Source organism: Oenanthe melanoleuca, chromosome 2, assembly GCF_029582105.1.
Source record: "Oenanthe melanoleuca isolate GR-GAL-2019-014 chromosome 2, OMel1.0, whole genome shotgun sequence".
Classification (NCBI taxonomy): Eukaryota; Metazoa; Chordata; class Aves; order Passeriformes; family Muscicapidae; genus Oenanthe; species Oenanthe melanoleuca.
Window position 1 is genome coordinate 5,480,275 of NC_079335.1, and position 22,738 is coordinate 5,503,012.

The 22,738-nt window shown below is 40.9% G+C and overlaps 1 protein-coding gene across 1 annotated transcript in view; it reads left to right on the forward strand.

The window, feature by feature from the left end:
- Positions 1-22,738, forward strand: part of COL22A1 (collagen type XXII alpha 1 chain) — a 218,091-nt gene that overhangs the window by 151,331 nt on the left and 44,022 nt on the right. The window contains exons 24-39 of the mRNA XM_056485694.1: positions 1,737-1,790; positions 2,145-2,198; positions 3,162-3,219; positions 4,387-4,436; positions 4,830-4,865; positions 7,114-7,176; positions 8,262-8,315; positions 9,512-9,553; positions 11,419-11,451; positions 14,866-14,919; positions 15,405-15,458; positions 16,732-16,785; positions 18,785-18,838; positions 20,346-20,399; positions 22,027-22,131; positions 22,581-22,625. Of these exons, the coding sequence (XP_056341669.1) occupies positions 1,737-1,790; positions 2,145-2,198; positions 3,162-3,219; positions 4,387-4,436; positions 4,830-4,865; positions 7,114-7,176; positions 8,262-8,315; positions 9,512-9,553; positions 11,419-11,451; positions 14,866-14,919; positions 15,405-15,458; positions 16,732-16,785; positions 18,785-18,838; positions 20,346-20,399; positions 22,027-22,131; positions 22,581-22,625 (864 nt within the window). The remainder of the gene's footprint in view (positions 1-1,736; positions 1,791-2,144; positions 2,199-3,161; positions 3,220-4,386; positions 4,437-4,829; positions 4,866-7,113; positions 7,177-8,261; positions 8,316-9,511; positions 9,554-11,418; positions 11,452-14,865; positions 14,920-15,404; positions 15,459-16,731; positions 16,786-18,784; positions 18,839-20,345; positions 20,400-22,026; positions 22,132-22,580; positions 22,626-22,738) is intronic.

Sequence of the window (22,738 nt, forward strand, 5' to 3'; positions counted from 1 at the left end):
TCTTGGAGCCCACACCTTCTGCAGGGCCTCTCAGCAATGCCTTGTAGAGGTGGAGTAGGGCCAAGCAGAATTTCCATGTCCTTGGTGTCTGCCCCATCCAGCTGTGTCTGTGTGTAGTATATTCTCTTGTGCTGGGCTTATTTGGACTGTGGAGTCTTTTCCTTGAATGATGAAGCCTTTTTAAGTGAAGGATGTTCTTGGACCAAGTGTTCCCTGGTGGGTGTAGAATCTTTAACTGCAGGACCCAACTGCAGAACTCCCCAGGAATGAAATCATCAGCATCAGTGCATCTGAAGGCACATCATTTTGGAGATGTTTTGCTGTGTTCACTTTTGAGGCACTTTACAAGTGAGAGTGTTGTTAACAGGATAACTCCATGTCTATTCTGAGTTGCAAGTGCAGCTACAGGATCCTTTTCTGGTCTCTTTTCCCCATCTATTGGTGAGAGACTGTCTAAGCTCCTGGCTGAAGTTTGCAAATGTATTTTATAAGATCACTTACCTGCCATCTCTGCCAAACAACGCCTCAAACAGATCTCTCCTCACTTTTTTACACCATTTTCTTCTCATCATCTACATTTTTCATTGAAAACAAATGCTGATGTTGATCTATGGCTTGTAATACCTTTATATTGAAAGATGACAGAGAAAATGCTGTCTGGCCATTTTCTATCTTCTGTCAGTTGCTGAGTTTCAAATCTTTACAGGGATTTTGGGTGGAGTTGTTTGTTGTTCTTTAGGTACAGTCACACCAGAACTCCTCTTATGCTGAAAACTGAAAATTAATGAGATTGTCATGTTAGAAAGACAAAAAGAGGCAGCCAGGGTAAAATTTCAGCTCAGTCATGTATCCATTTTTCATGCTGTTTGTTCAGGTCCTTATCCAAAAAATACATGAACATGTTTCATTCTGAGCATAGGAGAAATCCTGTCTACAGGGGAAGCTGGCAGTAACAGACACCTTTGTTTCCCAAGCAACATACTAAGATTTGTCAAGGCTGGAAAGAAATCTCTCATAGGAAGCCAAATTTAACAATTTGCTTGATGTATAAAAATAGATCCCTCTTTAAATCAGGTGACTGTTGAGAGAATATTTCTCCTAAGAGAAGCAGTTTTTTCAGGGAAATGAGTAAGAATGTTGAGATATTTCCAACTGAATGTGTTCATCAAACTATGAGTTTTTGAGGATCTTTTAATACCTACCAGGTTGGAGTTGAGCAACAAAATGGTGGCACATTTTGTTTTAAAACACTTGAGCCATTGCAGCATTTCTCCACACTCTTGGATTAGTATTTTTATCCCAACCTCCCCAAAAAAGCAAGCTGAAACCACAAGCCTGTTCCTTTCATTGGTTGCTTTCATTATATATTTTTTTTTTTTGGCAGAGGTAAATTATTCACTTTGAAATAACATGACTCAAGGCTAGCTTCAACTGGATGCTCCAAGGAGTCCCAGAGGTCAAGCTTTGTGTTGCAGGTGACCACTGATGGCCTCCTGTACTGAGTGGAGGATGGAGCTCCCCTTGTAGCAAGGCCAGCAATGGCTTCAGAAGAAGAATGTTCTACCTGTTCATGGCCACTTGCTTTGGCATCTTGCACTTTTTGGGCAGAAGCTGAGCAAATAAAGCTCAGTGCTTTTGCCTGTTTCTTACAGGGCCCCTATTACACAGGGGAGGATCTGAGGCTTTCAGCTGCTACCAGAGAATTTGATAAACTGGCTTTGTTTCCTCTCTGGCAGGGACCTCCAGGGCCGCCAGGCACTGCTGGACCCCCAGGACCACCTGGGCCACCGGTAAGAAAGCTTGAGGGGTTTTGTTTTATAGCAAGGAGAATAAAAAACAGCTGGAGAAAATTTTAGGTCGTGGCTTTCAGAGGAAACAGAGTTAAGGCCTCTGGCAATGTGTGTTTTCTCTTGTATTTTATCTACTGCAAAGCCACAGCTGGTCCTAGAGCACAGCTTCTCCCTGCTGAGCCTTGGAACCACTTTGGTGCTTCCTGGGGATAATTCAATGTCTCCAGGGCTCCCAGTGACCTGACTGCAGTGGAAGAGAAAACTGCACTTCAGTTGAAAGCAGCAATCTCCAGTGAGATTCCTGCAAAGAACAGAAACACTGATTTATTTTTTTCTCCTGATTTCATTTCTCAGGGACTGCCAGGAGAGATTGGAGTTTCTGGTAAAACGGGACCACCTGGACCAGCTGTAAGTGTTGAGCAGCTGTTTCCCTCACCTCAAAGCTCTTCGTTACTTCAGATAGTTTAATTTGCTTCCCACATCTTGTCTGCACACAAAGTTTTAAAATGGGCTCCAATACTGTCACTTTTAATCCAGAAATTAATTTCAGATACCTTTTGTGAATAAGAATTTTGCCAGGTGCAGCCCCATTATTCCTATGCAATTGGATCATGGTATTTTCTTTATATGATACTTTTCAAAATTCCTTTTGCATTTGACACAATATTGTTTTTCCAAACATGGAATTTCCTGAATCAGGACAAATAACTCATGATTAAATCTCAGATTTAGCAGAGTGTAACAATTTCTGACGGTCTTAAGTCATAAAAGCTGAATTATCTTAGTACAGAATTGCCACCTACAGCCTGCAGAGTGTGTGGATGACACTTGGAAAAGGGAAGAAAACTTTATCTCACTATTTTAAATGCATTATAGGAAATAATTTTAATTCTTATCTTGCTGAACCACTCTGTCACTATGTGCTATATCATTTAATTTTAGGTGTCTATCTACTGTATAAGAAATTACCAAGATTTAAAAGGAGAAATAGATACTAAAAAATACTTATAGCTACAGATAATAGGGATTTATAGAGAATAAGTTAATATGTAAGTAAGATGCATAAAAAAATTAAAGATCCTCAGTACATAAGAGCTCTATTCTGGAGTTTCTCTGTAACAATGCTGACATCCAGTGGTCAATCACTAAAACTGGGATACGGGAAGAAAGGGCAGAGCAAATATGAACGGTGAAAATTTTTGTGTCTTTTGAGACACAGTAGGAAAAAAAAATCAAACTAAAATGCATGAGGGGGTTCTTTTTCCTTAAACTTAGGTGGCTGGGAGGGATGAACTGAGCATACTTATGCTGAGTTTGCTGGTAACAGTTTAAAGAATTGGCACTTATAGCTTATGTTTTCCTCTTGTTTAGGGGCTGCCTGGCAAAGATGGGCTTCCAGGGCTCCCAGGGCTTTCAGGTCAAAAGGCAAGTGACACCACAGACACTGGGATTAAGCTGCTTACCTGGGCAGACCATTGGGGTGAGCAAGCAAGGGAAGCAGGAAAACCACAGCTGGGCACTGCAAACAATCAGTGACTCTGGCAAGCCAAGGCATATATCCAAGGCACAAAGAAGGAGAACAAAGGAGTGTAGAGGCTCCAAAGATGTTTCTTTTTTACCTCCCTGAATGGCTAGAAAGTAGAGATGCCATCCCCCTGAGCCTTCTCTGTGGCAGAAAGTTGGTTCTTTATTATTTCTTACTTCTTATGCCCCATTTGAAAGCTTCTTCAAATTATGGCTTGGGAAGATGAGTTGTCTCCTCCATTGTCTCTGCACTGGGAGAAGGGAGATAGATAGGAGACACTTGACTTCTCATCCCCCTGCAAATAAGGGTCAAAGAAATGTACCATGTTTTGACTATGAAGGCCAAACTAGGTTTTGGGGATGATGATTATATTAAAGATGATTATATTAAAGATGATTATATTAAAGAGAACAGTTTGTAACCATCTATTGCCTTGGATTGCATTGGCAGAGGTTTTCTTGCTTCTGATACTTGATCCCAGATCTAGCAGAATCCTCAGCTCCCAGTTATTGATGAATAAAGGTGAGGAATTTGCAGCCCATAACATATTTCTGATGTTAAATAAACTTTGGATTTTATCCACACATTTGTGTAGTACTTACTGCACTTCCCAGCTGTGTAGCCACATTTCAACCACTGCAGCCTCTGCTGTCCATGCTGATGCCACCCACATTGGAGGATCAGTCTTAAAGTAATAAAGTAATAATGAATCCAGTGACCAAGGCTCCAGTCTCAAAATTTTTATGGTTTTTAAAAACACTTTCTAACTTTCTAACCCCATACAGTTTGAAGAAGGGTTTGTTTTTTTTCCAGATAAGTCACTATGGACATCTTTAATGCAACAGTGATTGTGCTATTACAGAAATTCTCCAGTGGGGTGCTGCAGGTGTGATTGCAAATGGCACTAGAATGGAAAAACATTCCAGGAATCATATTCTCATATGACTCCTTTGATACCCTCAGGCTGATCCTGATGAGTTAAATTAAAATATTCCTCACCACTGATTGCAAATGTGCTGCACAAACACCAGAGGAGTTTGTGTATTGACTTCTTGTGTTCTCTGCAGGGAGAACGGGGGGAAAAGGGTGAGGAAGGCTTTCCTGGAAAAGCTGGCCCCAAGGTAAGGGATTGTATTTCATAGTCTGCTGTATCCATTAAATCAACCAAGGTGTGATTTTGGAAGGTCTTACGCTGAAGTCAGGAGAATAAGATTCCTCTGAAGTTGGAGACATAAGGGGATGAGCAGAAGGGGTTCACTGGCTTTCATAGTATTCCAAAATACCAACCCTTGTTTGATGCTCCTCTCTCAAGCCTAAGTGTGTAGGGAGATCCAACCTGGACCTGTGTTGGCTTCCTGCAGTCTGTGTTCCCAAGCCATCAAAAAGGCAAGTTCAAAGCCTTGTGGGATGTAGAACAACATGGACCAGTAGGAACCACATTTTGCTGATGAGAAAGTGTTCTTACCAAAGGGTCAAGTCCTTCCAATGTTATAGATTTGCTTTTGTTTTTCCAGGGTGAACCAGGAAGCCGTGGCCAACCTGGTGAGCAGGTAAGCAGGAAAAACAGTCTCAACAGCAAACCCTACCTGTCAAATCAATAGTGACCACATGAGATAACAAAGCCATTTGCCAGTGACAAGATCTGGGCAGGTTATTTGCATCTGTGATTGAAGATTCAGCAGTAGTATGGATGAAACTTATGGTTGATTTTAGAGGTCTTTTCCAAACTTAATGATTCTGTGATTGACAGAATAAGGCTACAAGTCTGATGCACAAGTTGAGGTTTATTGGGATAAGACACTCATTAAGTTAATAACAATAACCCCACCCTGTGAGTCTGGACTGTACTGCTGCTATTCCAGAAATCCTTATAATCTATCTGATAGATACCACTCAGTTCCCAGGAAAGTATCCTTACCTGGTGTCCCAGGTAAGGGGAAATCACCACAGCATGAACAAATGATTCCTCAGGAGTGTTTTCACCAAGCTCCAAGGCGGGAGTGGCTTCTGTGCCCTTCCTTGATGTCATTTCACTGTAGCTGGGCAGACAAACTACCAGGCTCGACATTTCCAGGCAGGCTTGGTCCAAGTGCAACAAAGGGCCAGGCCCCAGCCAGAGCACTGCCCTTGGTCTGAATCATCTTCCCATACAGGGATGACTTAAGTTTTAACAACTCTTTCCAAGACACTTGCCCCACCTCCTCAATGTGATGTTCTCCACATTTTATAAGTGTTCTCTTTCTTGTTGTAAACTGATAGCGCTGTCCCTGAGAGGACTTCCTACATCCTGTGAATTTTGACATGAAGTTGCTAATAGCAGGTATATGAATGCTGTTTCTTCATTCAGTTGTACAACATCCTCCAGAGACCATTCAACACTGCATTTCTGTGTTTATGTGAGAACATCATGTTGGCTTATGTCAGATATTTTACTGAAGTCAAGATTCATCAGAAAAGTGCTTTCTTCTTGTCTGCTTAGTTTTCATGTCTAGGTAGGAAACTGGATGGGTTTGATATTAGTTTTTAACACATCTACAGTGGCTGTTTTGTATTATCTTTCAGTCCTTGAACTCATACAAACTCACTGATATTTTGCTTCAGAGCATTTTCAGAGGCTTAATTTACACCATGTTTTTATTTTCTCTCTAAATTCTCCTCTGTCTCCTTCAGTGTTAGACACACTGATTGTTCTCTGAATCTCTGGAATTGCTGGGATCTCATTGTCATTTCCATTCCTGAAAGTGTGCAAGACCAGATTGGAGCGACCTGGTTGAGGGGAAGGTGTCCCTGCCCATGCCAGGGGGATGAATCTAGAAGATCTTTAGGGTCCCTTCCAACCCAAACCATTCTATGTTAGACAGATAGATCCTGGATAGATCCTGGCTTCTATGATAGCCAGGATCCCACAGTGGCTCTGAATAAGCACCACTCCATTGTCACCAAATGCCACTTTCTTTAAAATACTTCTAACTTCACCCAGATGTTCTGTCATCCTCATTTACCACAGCATCTTGTTCCTTACCTGATTTTGTCTGCAGACACATTGCACGTCTACCATGATAATATTTTGTTCTTCCTATACCTAAGATAATTCTTTAGAACAGGGATTATCTTTTCTTAGTCCAGGATTTGTACAAAACTTGGTGAATTTGGATCCTGTCCATGATTGATGTCCTTTGTGATATTGCACTATAAATTCAGATAGAAAAGAACTATAAATAGGAAACCACATGGTTATTTTCAGCTTACAAACTGGGTAAACTGGGAACTAAATTTGAGAGTACTTGATATATTTAGGAGAAACCAGATGACACAGAGATCATAGTTACTCCAAGTAATAACAGGTATTATGAAGCAGAAACTCAAAGGTAATGTTCAAACAGAAATAAATCCAAATGTGCACTCAGATAATTCTAGATCTGCTCATCAGGTAACATCTGTACTGTTCACATTAATACACTGCAGTTTTTGCATTTCCAGACTACACCAGATGATTAAAGATGAAAATAAAAGTCAGATTTTATTTCTTTTTCTGCTTTCATTTGATTGCTCGGTCCTCCTACAGAGCAGCATGAAGGAAATATTTCCTAAATTCTGTGGCATCAGTTAACAGGCAAAAACCAGAGAAGTCTTAATTACTGCTTTAAGTAATCGTTTATAAAAGTGAAGAAATTATTTGATAATCAAACTAATCTCATTCTCTCTCAGCCAACTACATCTACAGTCAGTGTCATGAGAAAACTCAGGCAGGGTCTGTCTCACAGCATTCAGATTTCACACACTCTGTCTGATTTTCAGGGTGAAGCAGGTTTTCCTGGTCCTAGGGGCTTACCTGGACTGAGAGGAGAAAAAGGAGACCGGGTGAGTGACTTTGAGCCACAAATTGATCTTCTTTTGGATTTAGGATCAGAAGGACTTATCTTGAGTGTCCCTAGATGATGTTGTCCCTTGGTGTGAAGGCTTTGGTGATCAATTGATTGGCAACCAGCAAGGTTACCAATACCAGCAAGGAATTCCCTGCCTAGTGAATGTTCCCAATTAACACAGAGGTGCTACTGAGCAGTGTCTGTCCTAAATGTGAAGAATTGAGCCATGCTTCTTGTGAGGCAGTAGGAAAGATTAGGACTCTAGAGGTTAGATTGCATTTTTGAACCCTCTTTCAGAATTCCTTGCCTGATTTAAGGATATTTAAAATTCTTGATAAGAACAAAAAAATTACTTACCTGCCTCGTTCACTGAGCCCTGGAAAAGGCTTTGGATGGCTGCATTATTTTCTGATGGCTTAACTTCTACCCAAGTCCTGGTGTCTGCTGCTTCCTTTGGGTAGCTGCAGAATTCTGCAGAACTCTCAGACATCTTCATACCAGGAAATATTTGGGTCAGGGGCCTGACACTAAATTTAGCCCTGTAAGTGAGGTTTGTAATCCTGATAACTGATGACATGCTTGAATGTGATCAAGAAGGATCTAAAAGCAACAGAGGTTTTTCCATGCAATTTACTCCATTATATGTGTTGTAGAGCACAGCATACAGAATATATTCAAGGCAAGGGGTTGAGCCTAAATAGTCTTTAATGTTCCTTCCAACCCAAACCAAAAAGAGTAATAGGAATATTCACTCTGGGTCTTAACTGCTGTTTTGCTGCCTCTCTTTTTCCAACTGGAAAAAAATCCCTCTGCTTTTTTATAACTGCATCAGGCAGTAGGATCTTCTACAAGCAGCTTATTTTAGGACTGGTGCTTTTCTTTCTGTGAAGTCAATTGATATTCATTGGTTTTTAAAATATAATGGAATTTTGAAGCCATCTGCAAAATGTTACGTTTTTAATTGCTTGCTCTACATCTTGGAACACAGGTAAGATAACTGAGATTGTAAAATATTTTAGTGAGGCTGATGCATTCAAATCAAAATATGGATATTTCCTACTTTCCTTTCCCTGCTTTTAGGGAGAAAAGGGAAGAGATGGTCTCCCAGCAATGAAAGGTGAAAGAGGAGAAAAGGTAGGTCATGAAAAGACCATGATCTTCCTTAGACAAGAGAGGAAAACAGACAAAGGGGCAGAAACAAGTGATAGAGGAGATTAGAGAATTTGGAAGACTTTTATCTGAACTTTACAGAGAAGCAGCAGAAATAGCTGTGTGTGGGATGGACCCAATAATTTATTTTGCAATGAAATCTGATAAAATTAAGGACAGTTTCATTAATTTGAGCAAAAATTTATTTTTTATTTTTTAAAAATTTTATTTTATTTTATCCGAATTTTCTTTTTTTTTTTGTAGTTTTATAATTGGCTGATATAAGTGAGCCTGTGACTAAAATCTGAAAAGTTTTCTGTGCCTGCCTGTGGGGGATAGAACAATAACTTAAGGAACAGTCTGGGCTTCTGCCATCACAATACTTTCACAATTTTAGTGAAAATGAGAGAAGTAGACAAAGGTAATGTCCACCAAAATTTACATTCAGCCCTTGTGAGCATGAAGGTGAAGAAGAAGCACTGACCTTGCAGGTGCTTATGGGTGTAAAGTGGAAAAACTGCCTCATGACAGAGGCAGTAGCATTCAGGATGTGGGTTCTTCCATCAGTCCTCACTTTATCAGTGACTTTCACCACCTGTGGAGGTGGGAATTCTTTCCTGGGTGATCCACTGACATCAGTGAGGCAGCTGAACCTCCTGTACCTGCGAGGTTAACAAGTGTTGTTGGTAGTTCTTGGCTTTCAAGAGTCAGGGGACAGATGTTTGTGGAAACATCTCACAGGAAAGTCAAGCCAGTGCTCAGGAGATCCTCCAGCAACAGCATAGCTTTAACTCAAAATTAGGGGAGAACTGGATTTAGCAACTTGAATATTTGATGAAAAACAGATTTATTTTTTTTTTTTTAAATCAATGAAATGACTTTTGGTCAACTTTAATTTAAAAAGCAAATTAAATTCTGTAGCCTAAACTGGATGGACAACTTTAGAAATTCATCAACCTGTCAAGTCAGATCAATGATAAAATCATAGAGGGGTGAAGACAACAGAATGAGAATCCTGCTTGCAACAAAGCTAGGACAGCAAAAATTTTGTCCAATAGTGTCATTTGAGCTGGGAGATTGGGTTACATCTCATCTGGTAATGCTGCATCGTCTGAATGATAATGTTGAGTTTTATTTGGAAACCTTTTTATGTAATTGGTTACATTTTTTCCTCTCTCCAGGGTGACACAGGTTCCCCTGGACCCCCAGGCTTACCTGGAACAGTAAGTAAGATTGTGTTTGGTGCTGAAACAATATTGAAGGCATCATTGCACTTCCTCCACATAAATTCCTCAGAAACAATTTTCGAATTTCTTACTTCTCTGCAGAAACTTTGGGACCTGTTTACTTTGAGATTATCTCCTTTTGTTTCAGAGAAGCAATATCAATTTGTATTTGATCTTATTTTTTGGTGAGGTTGTACCTTCCTCTGCCTCTTTACAGAAACAGACCAAGAAACACATTAATTTATTGCTTTCAAAATGAAGATGCAAACTTACTTTAGAGAGCCTGAGTATAATTACAATTGGTGATTAAATTAGCACCACTAAATGTAAATTCAGAGTTCCTCTGAGTTCCCTCTAAGGAAACCTGAGTAAGCAGCTTGGAATAAGCACCATCATTGCAACTGGAGAAATTATGCCAGTCACAGATTCTCCAAGAATGGCACACATCCTCTCATCAGCTCTGCTCACCACAGCTGGATACAGCTGCCTCATTCAGAGATTATGGAGAAAATTTGAATCAAGATCATTGGTGAAAATCGAGTAATAAAGACCTTGATGCAGCAATGGAGAAAGTGTAATTTATTCCCTGCCATTAATTGGGCCTCAGCCTGTGCCAGAGCACATCATGGTGCTTTGAATAGAAAGACTCCACATGTATCAAACAAGAATGACACAGTCACAACACCAAAGATGAATCTGTGTTAATAAGGCAGAGAAGGCAGCTCACAAGCAAAATACAACTTGGCTGGACGTGGAGAAGACGTGCCACTGCTCAAGGTTCCTGTGTTTGTAGGCAGAAATAATTTCTGTTTGTTATGGTTTTGGAATGGTATTTCCCAATTTAGCACCCCTGACCCACAAAGGCCCCAAAACCACTCAGTGTCCTTCTCCCCTCTTCCACCCACGTGTGGCCAGAGAGGAGAACTGGAGGCACAAAGGGCAAAGATTTCGGGTTGGGATAAGAACAATTTATGGAAAAATCAGTAAGATAAAAAAATAAACAATAACAGCAACATTAATACAATAACAAAAATATTAATAACAAAAGTAGACAAAAGAGGGAGTGTTGAGCTTCACCTGCCTGCAGCCATGCCACCCAAAATGCTCCCTCCAGTCAGGATCAGCATTATCCCACTGATCCATCTGCCTCGCTCATCCAACAGGAAGGGACTTCCTTCTCTTCTCCAAAGGGACAGAAAAAACCCCTTTCTTCCACCCCTGGCAGGGGCATAAGGTGGTATTGAATAACAGTGTCTTGGCCATGCTCCCTCCCACTGACCTAGGCTGGAGCCAGGACACTTTCAGATGTTAAAAGTAGGAAATGCTTTTGACATGTCTTTATGTCATCAGCTTCTGCTCTTTTCTTTAAAGTTTTATCAGCTTTGAGAAAAGGTACTGTCTTTTTCTACAAAATGTCATAATTTCTTTTTGTGGCTATTCCTTCAGAATGACTATGTGTTCCCATTGAGATTTCATGTACATGGTACAAAGCAGAGGGAGAACACACCAAGCTCAATCGTGGTATCAGGAAATTTAATAATACAGAAGATGGCTCTAAGTGGGAAAGTGAGCTGGAGATTGCTAGCAGTAAAATTGCTATAAGATTTAAAGATTGATTGTTTTTTTCATCATGGTAGCACATACAGGATGGTCTTGAGTATATGTTCATATTTCAGATGTTCTGGGAGATGTAAGATATTTGTGGGCTTTTTTCCAAACATCCAGATATTATAATGGGTTGTTCTTTTATAAACTTATGATGTATGGAATGTGCAATCTGTAATGACAGAAGTATATGTAAACTATTGGCATTTTAAGGAAAATAGGCTATCCTGTTTTTAACACTCTGGTTTCTGTTCCAGACAGCCTTTTTCACCCCACACCCCAGGATTCCTGTAAGTAACATCTCTAATAACTGGCCTCTGGCTTATCCCCTCCTGTATCTGATAAACACACAGCCCTTAGTGTTTTCTGCTTTATTTAAATGCTTTCAGTAAAGAACCCAGATTGAGTCTGGTTCTGGGCATCCTCATCACTGTGACCAGGTATGATGAGAAGTCCAAAGCTGTGCTGGTAAGATCAGCAGTCAAGCCAGCTGTGGCTGGGACAGAGCTGTGTGCTATCCCAGTCTCTTAAACCAAGTTTAAAATGAAGATTTAGTTCCCATATGCAGCACCCAGTAGGAAATAAATGAGATAACATGGTCTGTGAATAAGTCTGTTATGGACCAGGAGGTTTCATGGATGGCAGAGGTAGGCTGTAGAAGTGCCATTAGAAAGAAAACATGTATGCCAGGTTCTTCAGAGGCTGAGGAAGGAAATAAGAATATGAATTAATACTGGAAAAAGAGACAAGATTTCTTTGGCTTGCTTTTCCCCTTTGCTCAAAGGTTATGCTTTTATATACGCTCTAAGGAAACATGCAGAACAGTGACATCATATGTGGGCTTTGTAGTGCTACAGTCACAGAAGGAGTTTTTTCTTTTGCTTTGAGTACATTGCTCTTGTAAATGGAATGCAAGACAGTAAGAAATAAAAGGCTTGAAGTGTGTCAGCTGTTCCATTTTCTGGGATTTCTCCATGTGCAAAATTACTGTGGTGACACCTGCACAGCACAGCTCTGCACATAGCACTGTGAGGGAGGAGAAGGGAAGGTAAGAATAGTTACCTTGGATGTACAGGTGTACAAATTAAAGTGTCAGAAGGAGGTGATGAGCCTTGGGAGAGCGTCCTGGGTGATGTTACAGAGGTGGCAGGACCAGCAGGGTGCTGACAGTTGTCATGTGCACTCCAAAAACCAGTCCTTGCCATTGCCTCCCATTGAGTGTGTGTTGTGTTGTGTTGTACCAGGAAGCTATTTCATAAATTTTTAGGCTATTCAGTAGGATCACTAAATGTGCCTGGAGATGGGGTGAGAGAGCCACAGAGGTGATCAGGTATAATGGTTGGAAAGAAGCAAAAGCAGTAAAAAAAGAGGTGGCTCCTCACTTTGCCTTCTGTCTCCCCCTGTGGCTGGGCACAGCTGAACCCTCTCTTCACTTGCTTTCCTTTAAGCAGCACAGGAATTACTGAGGCATAATTGGGACTACAGGAGGACACTGCTGAGAGCAGGTCATGGAAGCTGTGAGTCCTCTTCTGAGCCAGGCAGCTGGCAGCTGTCACTGTGTCATTTCTGTGCACTGAGGTGTAGGTAAGAATTGGGAGGCAATGGATTAAGCAGGCAGTGTCAACAGCCTTGGCAGAGAGTCATGGATTTGGCAAACTTGAAAGGACTGGCAGGCAGATTTGCTGGTGGGTTGTGTTAACAAAAGCCAGTGGTGTCTTGGGCTGCAGCAATGGCCAGCAGGTCGAGGGAGGTGATTCCACCCCTCTGCTCTGGTGAGACCCCTCCTGGAGTGCTGCATCCAGCTCTGGAGCCCCCAGAACAAGGACACCTTGGATCTCTTGGAGCAAATCCAGAGGAGGCCACAAAGATGATCAGAGGCTTTAAACTGTCAGAGGGCAGGTCTAGATGAGGTATTTGCAAATAGTTCTTTACTGTGAGAATGCTGAGACACTGGGAGAGGTTGTCCAGAGAAGCTGTGTGTGCCCCTTGCCTGGTAATGTTCAGGGCCAGGCTGGATGGGGCTTTGAGCAACCTGGTCTAGTGGGTGGCATCCTTTCTAATGGCAGAGGGGTTGGAATTAGATGATTTCAAGGTCCCTTCCTCCCCAAACCGTTGTATGACTCTACAAGGAAATCCTTCCTCTGCTCATGTCTGTCACTGTTAGATTTTGCAGTACTGTGCAAGTCAAGTATCAAGGAAAAAGTGGAAGAAAGGAAAATACAAAAAACTTCTCCCCTTTACTGTTGAGTTACTTCTTCCCTTTGCAGTTTTGTTTTCCCTGGTAATATACATCCTTATTCCCACTCGGTATCACATCCCTGCCTACAAATGTACTGACCTATGCCTGTGCTTTATCATTCTGCTCTCCCAAAAGAGTTTCAGTTTTGGAATGTCATTACACAAAACAACTTCTAGGCACAAACATGCAGGTTTGCAGCTTTAGATCCTTTGCTTGAGCTGCTTTAGGTGATCCTGATATATTTCTGAAGGACACTAGATGGCATCAGGGACTGGTTAAAAGTCGGTCTAATTAGATGCTACTTGTAGAGTAAGATTCCTTCCATTATTTATCACAGATGATAATATTTATTCATAATGCATAATAAATACAAGCATAAGTAATATTTATGCAGCTACACTTATTTTGTCTGTTAGAGAATCATTTGAAAATGGACTGTGAATTCCCAGGTGTTGCAGAAATGATTGGCAAACAGCAGACGTAAATAAAATTCAAGCTGATTTGTCTGGCTCTGTGTTTTGGCTGATCACTATTCCTTGCTTGTGTGTGTAGCTTAAATCACTGATGTTCTTACTCTTCCTTGATTGCATAATTGAAACACTTGGTATGATAAATAATGAATAAGTAATGATTGCTGTTGCCTGAATACATACGTTCATAACAATATACAAATGTGAGTATTCGTGTAATGCCTGGTTTATTCCAGCTAGTTCCATAATTGTGTGCTTTCCTTTCCAATTTATAAAAAAACAGAAATATGGATTTAGTGATTATTGCTCTAGACCACAGGACAAGCTGATGAACTTCTGTCTGAATGCATATTCAATTTACTGTAAGGAGGAAGAACAGGAATAAATTAATCTTATTAGGCAGTGATGGTGGTGCATGAAAAAATGTACTGACATTGCAGGAGGGAGAGGAAGCTGCATGAATGTATGGAGATGTTAATAGAACTAGAGATCAGGAATGGCTGTGTAGTGCACACCTCTGGAAATGCTCCAGATGATCACTGAACACTTCTTTTTTATAGGTGGAATAGGGAACTCTCTTTATCTGGGATCACTGTAGGATGACATTAGGGCTGTGGTCCTACAGAGAGGTAGTGCAGTGGCACTGCTGCTTTTGCTGTTGGTGACATCATGTGACCTTTTAAAATGTTAGAGATTAATTTTGTGATTTTGTGTATATTCTTAGCTAGTCTTCTGCATGAGGGCAAAATGTTCTCCTTTAAACTGTTTATTTTTTCAGTTAGTATCAGAACTGACCAAGAAGTCTAGACAGTGATCTCCTTGTCTTAGTGTGGCATTCAGTTTTGACTCATTGACCTCAAAGTCCTTTGAAGAAGTTATTTGGTGTCAGAAATGGGTAACTGATTGAAAGAGCCCACTTGCTAAACAGGACTAGGGTGAGTTCCAGCCCTGTAAAGAGCTTTTGTTTCTCTCTTTGTCTTACTGTTTTATATCAGGGTGAACCTGGACCAAAAGGGGACAAAGGAGATCAAGGAATGAGTGGAGAACCTGTAAGTACAGCCAAGTGTTTCTTCAATTGGCTTTGAACTTTAGCAAGGAGAGGACATGAGAGGGGTCAGTTTTGGAGGGAGAGGGTGGGACATGCTGCTTCCATGTTCCTTTCCCTAGTTGGGATGCTTCTCTCATCAGAAATAGATACAGAGGTGCTTATCTTTGTACTGCCTGTAGAGGAAGCTACATGACTACTGGAGTTGAAGCACCAGTTCTATAGTTCTGGGCCTTAGGAACAGAAAAGAGAACTGTGGGATTTGCTAGACAAGCTTGACTGGCAGTAATTTATGTGCAGGATTTATTCAGGGATTTTGAAGTGATGTGGCCCAACTAAATTGCACATTTGGGTACTGCATTTGTATTCTGGACTCTCTGGATGGAGCTCCCAGAAGAGACAGAGCCTCATGCAGTGACAGCCTCTGTAAAAGTCACTCTTCCTTCTCTCAGTGGAAGGAGCTCTTTTACCTTTCCCTCTGTTTTGCAGGGATTACCTGGGGTCCCAGGTGAGCAAGGTGCACCAGGACCTGCAGGACTACAGGTAAGAGGGACCTTGAGGAAAATCTTTGACATGACTAGATCCCTCAAGGTCTATATCATTGTAAACAATCCTTCCCCTACGCACCAGCAGCCCATTCCTTTTTTCTCACTGTCATAAGCTCAGGGAGTTCCATTGAGGGGTTTACTTCTGTTGGGCTGCAGGACCACAGGAAGAAAATCAGCTCAGAAATTCAATGTCCTTGGTAGCATGGTCAGTATTGTCTGAGAGACTTCCTCCAGCTTATGGTCCTTCAAGAGGGCATCTTGTACTGCTGCTACCAAACCACAGGTCTTGCAGATAAGTCACTGCAGTACATTTCAAAGCATTGCAGAGCACTCAGATTCAATCCCAGCTCATCTGACCTGGAATGAGTGGTGGCTCATGTGAAATGGTTCTGTGGTCTCAACCATCTTCAGAAAATCTATTGGGTCACTATTTGAAAACTATTTCAAATCAGCACTGAGGTGTTTCCATTCAATATGGGAAGGTGTTCACTCTGCCATCATATGTGCTGTGCCCTACATATAATCAACAGTACTTGGGCATCAACACCTTAAACAGGTTAACAGCAGTCTGAGCATTCAAAAAAAAAAAAAAAAAAACCACCAACAAACTAAACCAAACAAAAAAAAAAAACCCCAAACAATTAAAAACAACCAAAAAAAGAAAAAAAAAAAATCCAAACCCCCCAAAACCCAAGAAAAACACAGTAATGCCATACAACTTTTAACTAACATTTGCTAAATGGGGGACAGTTTCATGAGTAGACTTCGTTCTGCAAAAATTCTTCAGAAAGGGCTCTCTGATATGTGTGATTAGGACAAAACCTCTGCATGGGGATCTGTTTTTACCATTTCTAGATGACTGATGTTTATATTTCAGAACTGTAGGCAAATCTTCTCTGAAGGGAGACCATCCTTTCAGAGGACCATTATTTTCAGAAAGACCATTAATTTCAGCTGGAAATTAAGTAGTTAGGCCTGAGCATATGCAGGAGTTTCACCCAGATGAATACCTGCAAGTTTCAGCATCCTGTGCTGAGAAAAAGTATCTGAGCTGATCAGTCATAGTAACTCTTTTTAAGTCTCAGAGTTTTATTTTTATAGTTCCTTTTCTTGCTGCATAGAGAACTGGGAGCTATTTCCTGAGTCATTAACTCCTCTGTGAATTGGTTAACAAAAAACATTGCCTGGTACACGTTCAGACATCTGGAAGCCTTTTTTTCTGGCAAGAGGTCTCCTTCCATGTCTAATCAGCTCTCTTTTCTGCACAGGGTGCAAAGGGGGAGAAAGGAGCCCGAGGAGAGGCTGGAGCCCCTGGAGAGACTGTGAGTAATTGCTCCCCTTGCAGCATTTTCCCCTGGCAGTAACACACTGAAGGGACACTGACATCAACATCTTGAGGATTTGCAGTCCCAGGCTACTTGGGCACAGGGCACATCCTAATCCACAGCTGGAAGAGGCTGTTTGTGGGCAAACAGCACCATCTGCACCAAACAGATCAATGCCCCATTCAGCCCAGCCCAGGATTGTGCATCTTTTCCTGCTCAGAGCTCTCCCTGACTAACAAAACACCCTTTTGTGAGTGTGACTGCACTGCAATGGCAGCCCAGCTCAGGCAGCCAGCTGGAACAGGGAGCTCACTGCTCATTAGCAGCAGGAATTGTTTTTTGAGATCATGGTTGCTTTTAGGCTTCACTGTTAATTCTATTTTTTTTAATACTGGCTCATCTAGAAGAATCATCCCACACCTCTTTATGAGGCATTTGTTGGAGGAAGTGCTCTTGTCTGTCTGTGTGCTTTGGAACAGCAAAGGATTCCAGTCCAGTTTTATTCTTGTGAGAGCATATAAGACCTTTGCAGCTGAATAAAAGGCCAAACACTTTCTTTGCAAACAAGGAAGGAAGAAACACTGAAGAGCTGTTTGAAATAATGATTGATAGAGGGGATGACTGCAATTAAGAGAAGGAAGGATTAGGAAATGATGTATCCTACAGCACTGAAATTTCTTCTACTTTTGTGCTCATGATTTTCCTTCTTGGACTTGTGTCTTTCACTCTTGGTTGAAGGACCCCTTAGTATTTTGGAGAGGAGGAGAAAAAAAAAAAAGAAAAAAAAAGTGGCAAAAAACCATCCCACTTTCATGAAAACCCTTCCTTGGTTTTCTTTGTATAACCTGGTGGCTCAGAGGATGTTAATGATCTGGAAATGCAGGTATTTGCAGGCACCTTCTTTTTTCTTGCCATCCTTTCACAGACTGCTGCTGCTCCAAGTGTTTCTATTGCTCATAGAGCAGTGACTGTAACTAACACAGAAATGAGGAAACCTTTAAACCTCTGCTATGAGAACTGGCTGTGAGGATTGGGATGTTTCAACCTGGAGAAGAGAAAGCTCCAGGGAGATCTTAGAGCCCATTTCAGTGCCTAAAGAGGAAATATAACTGAGCTGGGGAGGGACTTTCTACAAGGGCATGGAGTGAAAGGGCAAGGGAGAATGACTTCAAACTGAAAGTAGGTGGAGATTAGAATTAGGCAGAAATTATTTCCTGTGAAGGAGGTGAAGCACTGGCACAGGTTGCCCAGAACAAGCTGGTCTAGTGGAAGGTGTCTCTGTTTATGACAGAGGGTTTGGAACCTGATGATGTTAAAGGTCCCTTCCAACCCAAATCTATAATTCTATGAAACCTCTAAATACAGCCTAAATAACCCAAATAACCCTAAATAGCCTAAATAACCCCAAACATACATCTCTATGGGAACATAAATCCCCAAATATATGTCCATTAATGTCTCCCATTAAATTTTGGGGACACACATGGACTTTTTCATACTACAAAGCTTTGACTTGCTAATGAATAAAGACCTGCAATTCAAAACTATACATTCTGGATGGTTTAGGCTATTTCACCTGTTTAGTGCAAAATGATGTTTTCAGGTTTTGTTCCCCACAGCAGAGAAAGGTAGAACTGTCAACAAAGCATATTTTGTTGACCTAAATATTTTTTATGATAAATCAACATTCTTTCCTCAGTTGTGCTGATTTTTCTGACCCAGACTTTTCTTCCTGTATCTGAGCTAGATTTAGGATTTCTTTTCATAGAAGGTAGCTTTAAGCTCCCAAAGAGAGCCTTCATCCCTTTTGTATTGTTTCCTTATTCTTTTCACTAAAAAAGTTTCAAACAAATGTGTTATTTTTGTCTTCTTGATGTACAACACCTTGTCTGACATGAAATCCAATCTCACTTGGAACATCTTGTTCCTATGGTGATACAAGTTGTGATTTATATATGCACACACACTCACACACACTTCATTTTTGTTAAATCAGGGTTTGAGTGGACCAGCAGGGCCCCCAGGTCCAAGAGGCTTGCCAGGAAATGTGGTAAGTATGCACCAGTGTATTTGTTTTCCCATCTGTGCCCTGATTTCTTTATTTACTGTGTTTAGTTTTCCCTTCCATGGGGATTACTATGAAGTTCAAAAGGCTGTGTTTCATTAAACTTGTTTCTTAGGGCTGAATTGAAAGATCTGGAGGCACCTGGGAATGGTATATCCATGAACTATCTTACATTCATTTTATCAAGGAGAGGAACAGAGCTGCTTCATTCCTCACCAATTTGTCAAAAGCAATTTTTGCTGCCAACTCTTCAAGAGAAAAAATTCAATGTTTACTGTATCTTTGTTTTTGTTTTCTTTGCCTTTTTTTCATTTGTCCTTTCCTTTTGTAAACAAGATTTATTGATATAAAAATAGCATGGTAAACACCCAGTTTTGTCATGAAAGCATGTAGGTATTTGAGCCTACAGACCCTTAAAATCAATGCAGTGTCCCCCTTATCTGGGGGTTCATCACCACTATTAATTTGTGCATGATAAAACTTTTCATATTTGCTAAAAACATCTTTGAGTTAACTCTACTCCCATCACCACTAGGGTAATTTTCTTTCTAGTTCCTGGAGTTTCACTGGGATTAAACTGGAGTAGGTGAAAAACAGCATTTGGACCTCAGGATATGATGTGTTCAGGCACAGGGGTTTAGAGCACAGAGTTTATTACCTGGGCAATCCAAGAAAACTTAAATTGCCCTTCTACTAATTGTTAAGATACATTTGATTTAATTATATTAATGTAGTGATTTAATTTCAAACTGAAAGGTGAAATTGAAAATGAAGAACTTTTCAATTTCATATTCCATTAAGCAAACTTCTATACCAGTAATACCAATATATTACCTATAAAAGCCAATATAGTTGGAAATAATTTTTACTGGTGCAGAAAGGAAAATAATTATCACATCCATTCTGAGGTCAATCCAATCTAAATGGTGCCAAGACATGATTTCACATCTTAAAATGGAGTACCATTCTCAAATATGTTTTGGTGGGTTAGGAAGTTACAGTACTTAATTGAGAGCTCTAAATCATCTATATTTTGACATAGAGTCCTTTGAGCCCTGCCAAGACATTAAAAGGATTGAAAACTGAAATAGAGGAAGAAATGAACACAGCTACTTTTCCCAGTTTGGGATGCTTTTGGCTTCTCTGGTACAGAGGTGCTGATTGGGGGTTGTTGGTAGCATATTAGGAACTACTGAGAATTTCACAGAATGAAAGAAATAGTTACTAGTAGAATGCACAAATCTGGTACTAGCTCAGTTTCTGCTTTTTCTGTTTAGCTTTTTTTATATTGAAAAAGAAATTCCTCCTTTAAGGACCTGTTACACAGTTCTTCTGTGGTGTTCTCTGGATTACAGGTTTTCTGTACTGGGAAGTGTAGAGCTGATACTGATCCTTGAGATAAATTGTACTGAACCCACAGGTCTGCCTCTTTGTTTAAAATCCAATACTGCCTACAAAAATCTTCCAAGCTTTAAAGTTCTTTTCTCTCCAGGGTGTGCCTGGAGGCCCTGGACTCCCAGGAAGGGCAGGAGAAAAGGGGGAAAAGGTGAGTTGGTTCTTTGATGGGTTTGATTTTTTTTTTCCTTGAGTAGTCTGAAGTGGGAAATTATTTCATAGGTTCATGGATGATTAAGACACATGAGTTCATGAATTCATCTTGTCTGAACTTCTCTATTACATGTGCTGTGAGGTTTTCACTCAGTTACAACTTTAAAATTTTCCTTAAACCACTGAGATGTGACTGGATATAGTGAAGTCACTGCTACACAATTATGGTCTTTTGCTGTCCTCATTACCTGACAAGAGCAGGTATTTGTTGTTTTAAGAAGATCCTGTTCATCACTCTAAATCCAAAGCTGGATTTGGCAAAAGAAAAACTGGCTTGCTGTCCTCATGAATTTCTGAAGTCAGGGGGTTGTGTTTGGTCATGAACCCCAGAGTGCCCAGCATGCTGGAGTCCTGATCTTTGTTTTCTGGAGCAGGAATGATTAATCAGAAACCTGACCCCCTATAACCATGTATTTGGGGCTGAAAAGGGCATGAATCCCAGCTCCTACAGTAAAATCTTCCAAATTACTGAGCTCTACCTCAGAGTCATGTGAGGACCAAGGGCTCTCATTCAGTGTTGCAGAAAGAGTGATGCACTTCATTCACAAGAAAGAAACAACAGTATATTTTATTGATATAAGACACTAAGTTAACAAAGTTCAGTGGTAAATGCCACAGTGGTTTAACATGATTCAATGCAAGGTACACTTGATTATTGACTGCATTACAGGGACAGACAGAACTGTCAGGGAGACCCTTCCATTGAGTCATGAGGTTCAGAAAGGATCCCTTTGTGTTCTAAGCTCTTCTCAGAGAGGAATTTAGGTGTGGCTGCATCCAGACATAATCCCAAACTTGATCAATATTTTGTCTAAAGCATTATATGGGTGCAACCAATCCTTTAGATCACCTAGCCAAAGTTTCAAAGTTTCTAATGCATTTATTCCCATTTTGTTTGCTGAGTATCTGATGTGATAGGTGATGATTTGAGGGGTAACCTCAAATTATCCGTGCTCAAGTGGACATCTGGGCTGTCCACTGTTCTTGGGGTAAGATGCTTGGCTCATATTTTCATGCTGGCTACAAATGCCAATTTCTCCCAGATTTGTGAAGACCTTGACCAGCACTGTGGTCAGGTGAGCACATTGCCCAAGCCAGCCCTTGCCTGTAGGGTTGTTATCTGCCTGCCCTGAACCCACTGTGAGTCAGATGCAGCCATCACAACCAGGTTCATCCACCACTCCTGCTTCTGCTGGGTGTCACTTGGGCAGGGTTCTGGGAGCAAAGATCAGGCTGGGATCAGGGCACATTCCAGCATTTCTCAGTGTCACAGCAGGGATAACCGATTTTGATGAGTTCAGGTTGGGGTGTGCTCCGTGGAGAGAACACACCACCATGTATAGCTGGTTCCCAAAACATTTTGAAATCATCTTTTATTTTCCTTAATAGAAATTACAAGAGATTACTAAAGGAAAAGAATCCCATTAAAGAGAGTTTCCTATGATACCAAAAGAAATCCAGATGAGACAGCTAGGAAAAGATCCATGTCTTTCAGTTCCAATGAAAGTAAGAGATGGTAATTGTCTGTAGTATTCTAATGAGTTCTGATGGCTTCTCTTCTACAGGGTGATCCTGGAAAAGAAGGAAAAGTGGGTTTACCTGGGCCACCTGGTGAACCGGGGCATGCTGGAGAGCCAGGATTGCCTGGGAAGGGTAAAGATGGAGAAAGGGTAAGTACTGCTGGCAAGCTTTGTGCTTGACTAGTTCAGTGTGAGACAGACAAGCATGACTTCTGCAGGAGAGCATGGATTTACCTGAATCCACAAAGGCCTGCCTGTGGAAAATGCTCCAGATCCCATCTGTGCATAAAAAAGTCAGAGAGAGCTGAAGATGTATTTTTGAAATCTACATTGAAAACAGAGATCTCCAGAAGGAGTAGCCATTGTCCTTGTGACTAGTACAAAAATTATTAGCTTGATGGAAGTTCCCTAAAATCTTTTAATTCTTGCCCAATTAGCAGATTGTTTAATTTGGTTACATGTTGTCAGTAAAATATTGCCAGGATGGTGTGAGCTCAGGAGGGCAGTGGTGGGAGAATTGCTGCCTTGACTATAGCAAAGTCCAGGCTCTTGTTTGGCTGGATGGTGACTGACTTCTTGGTTTGCTTTTGTCACTTTAGGGGGAAAGAGGACCACCAGGCTTGCCAGGACCCTTTGGACATAAGGTGAGCATGGACTTCATTGTGGATGCTCATCTTAATCACTTGGACTGGAGAAAAGATCATGGTGCAAACATGGTCTGTTTTCCACTGGAAAATAGAGTTTGTAGAGCTCTGAC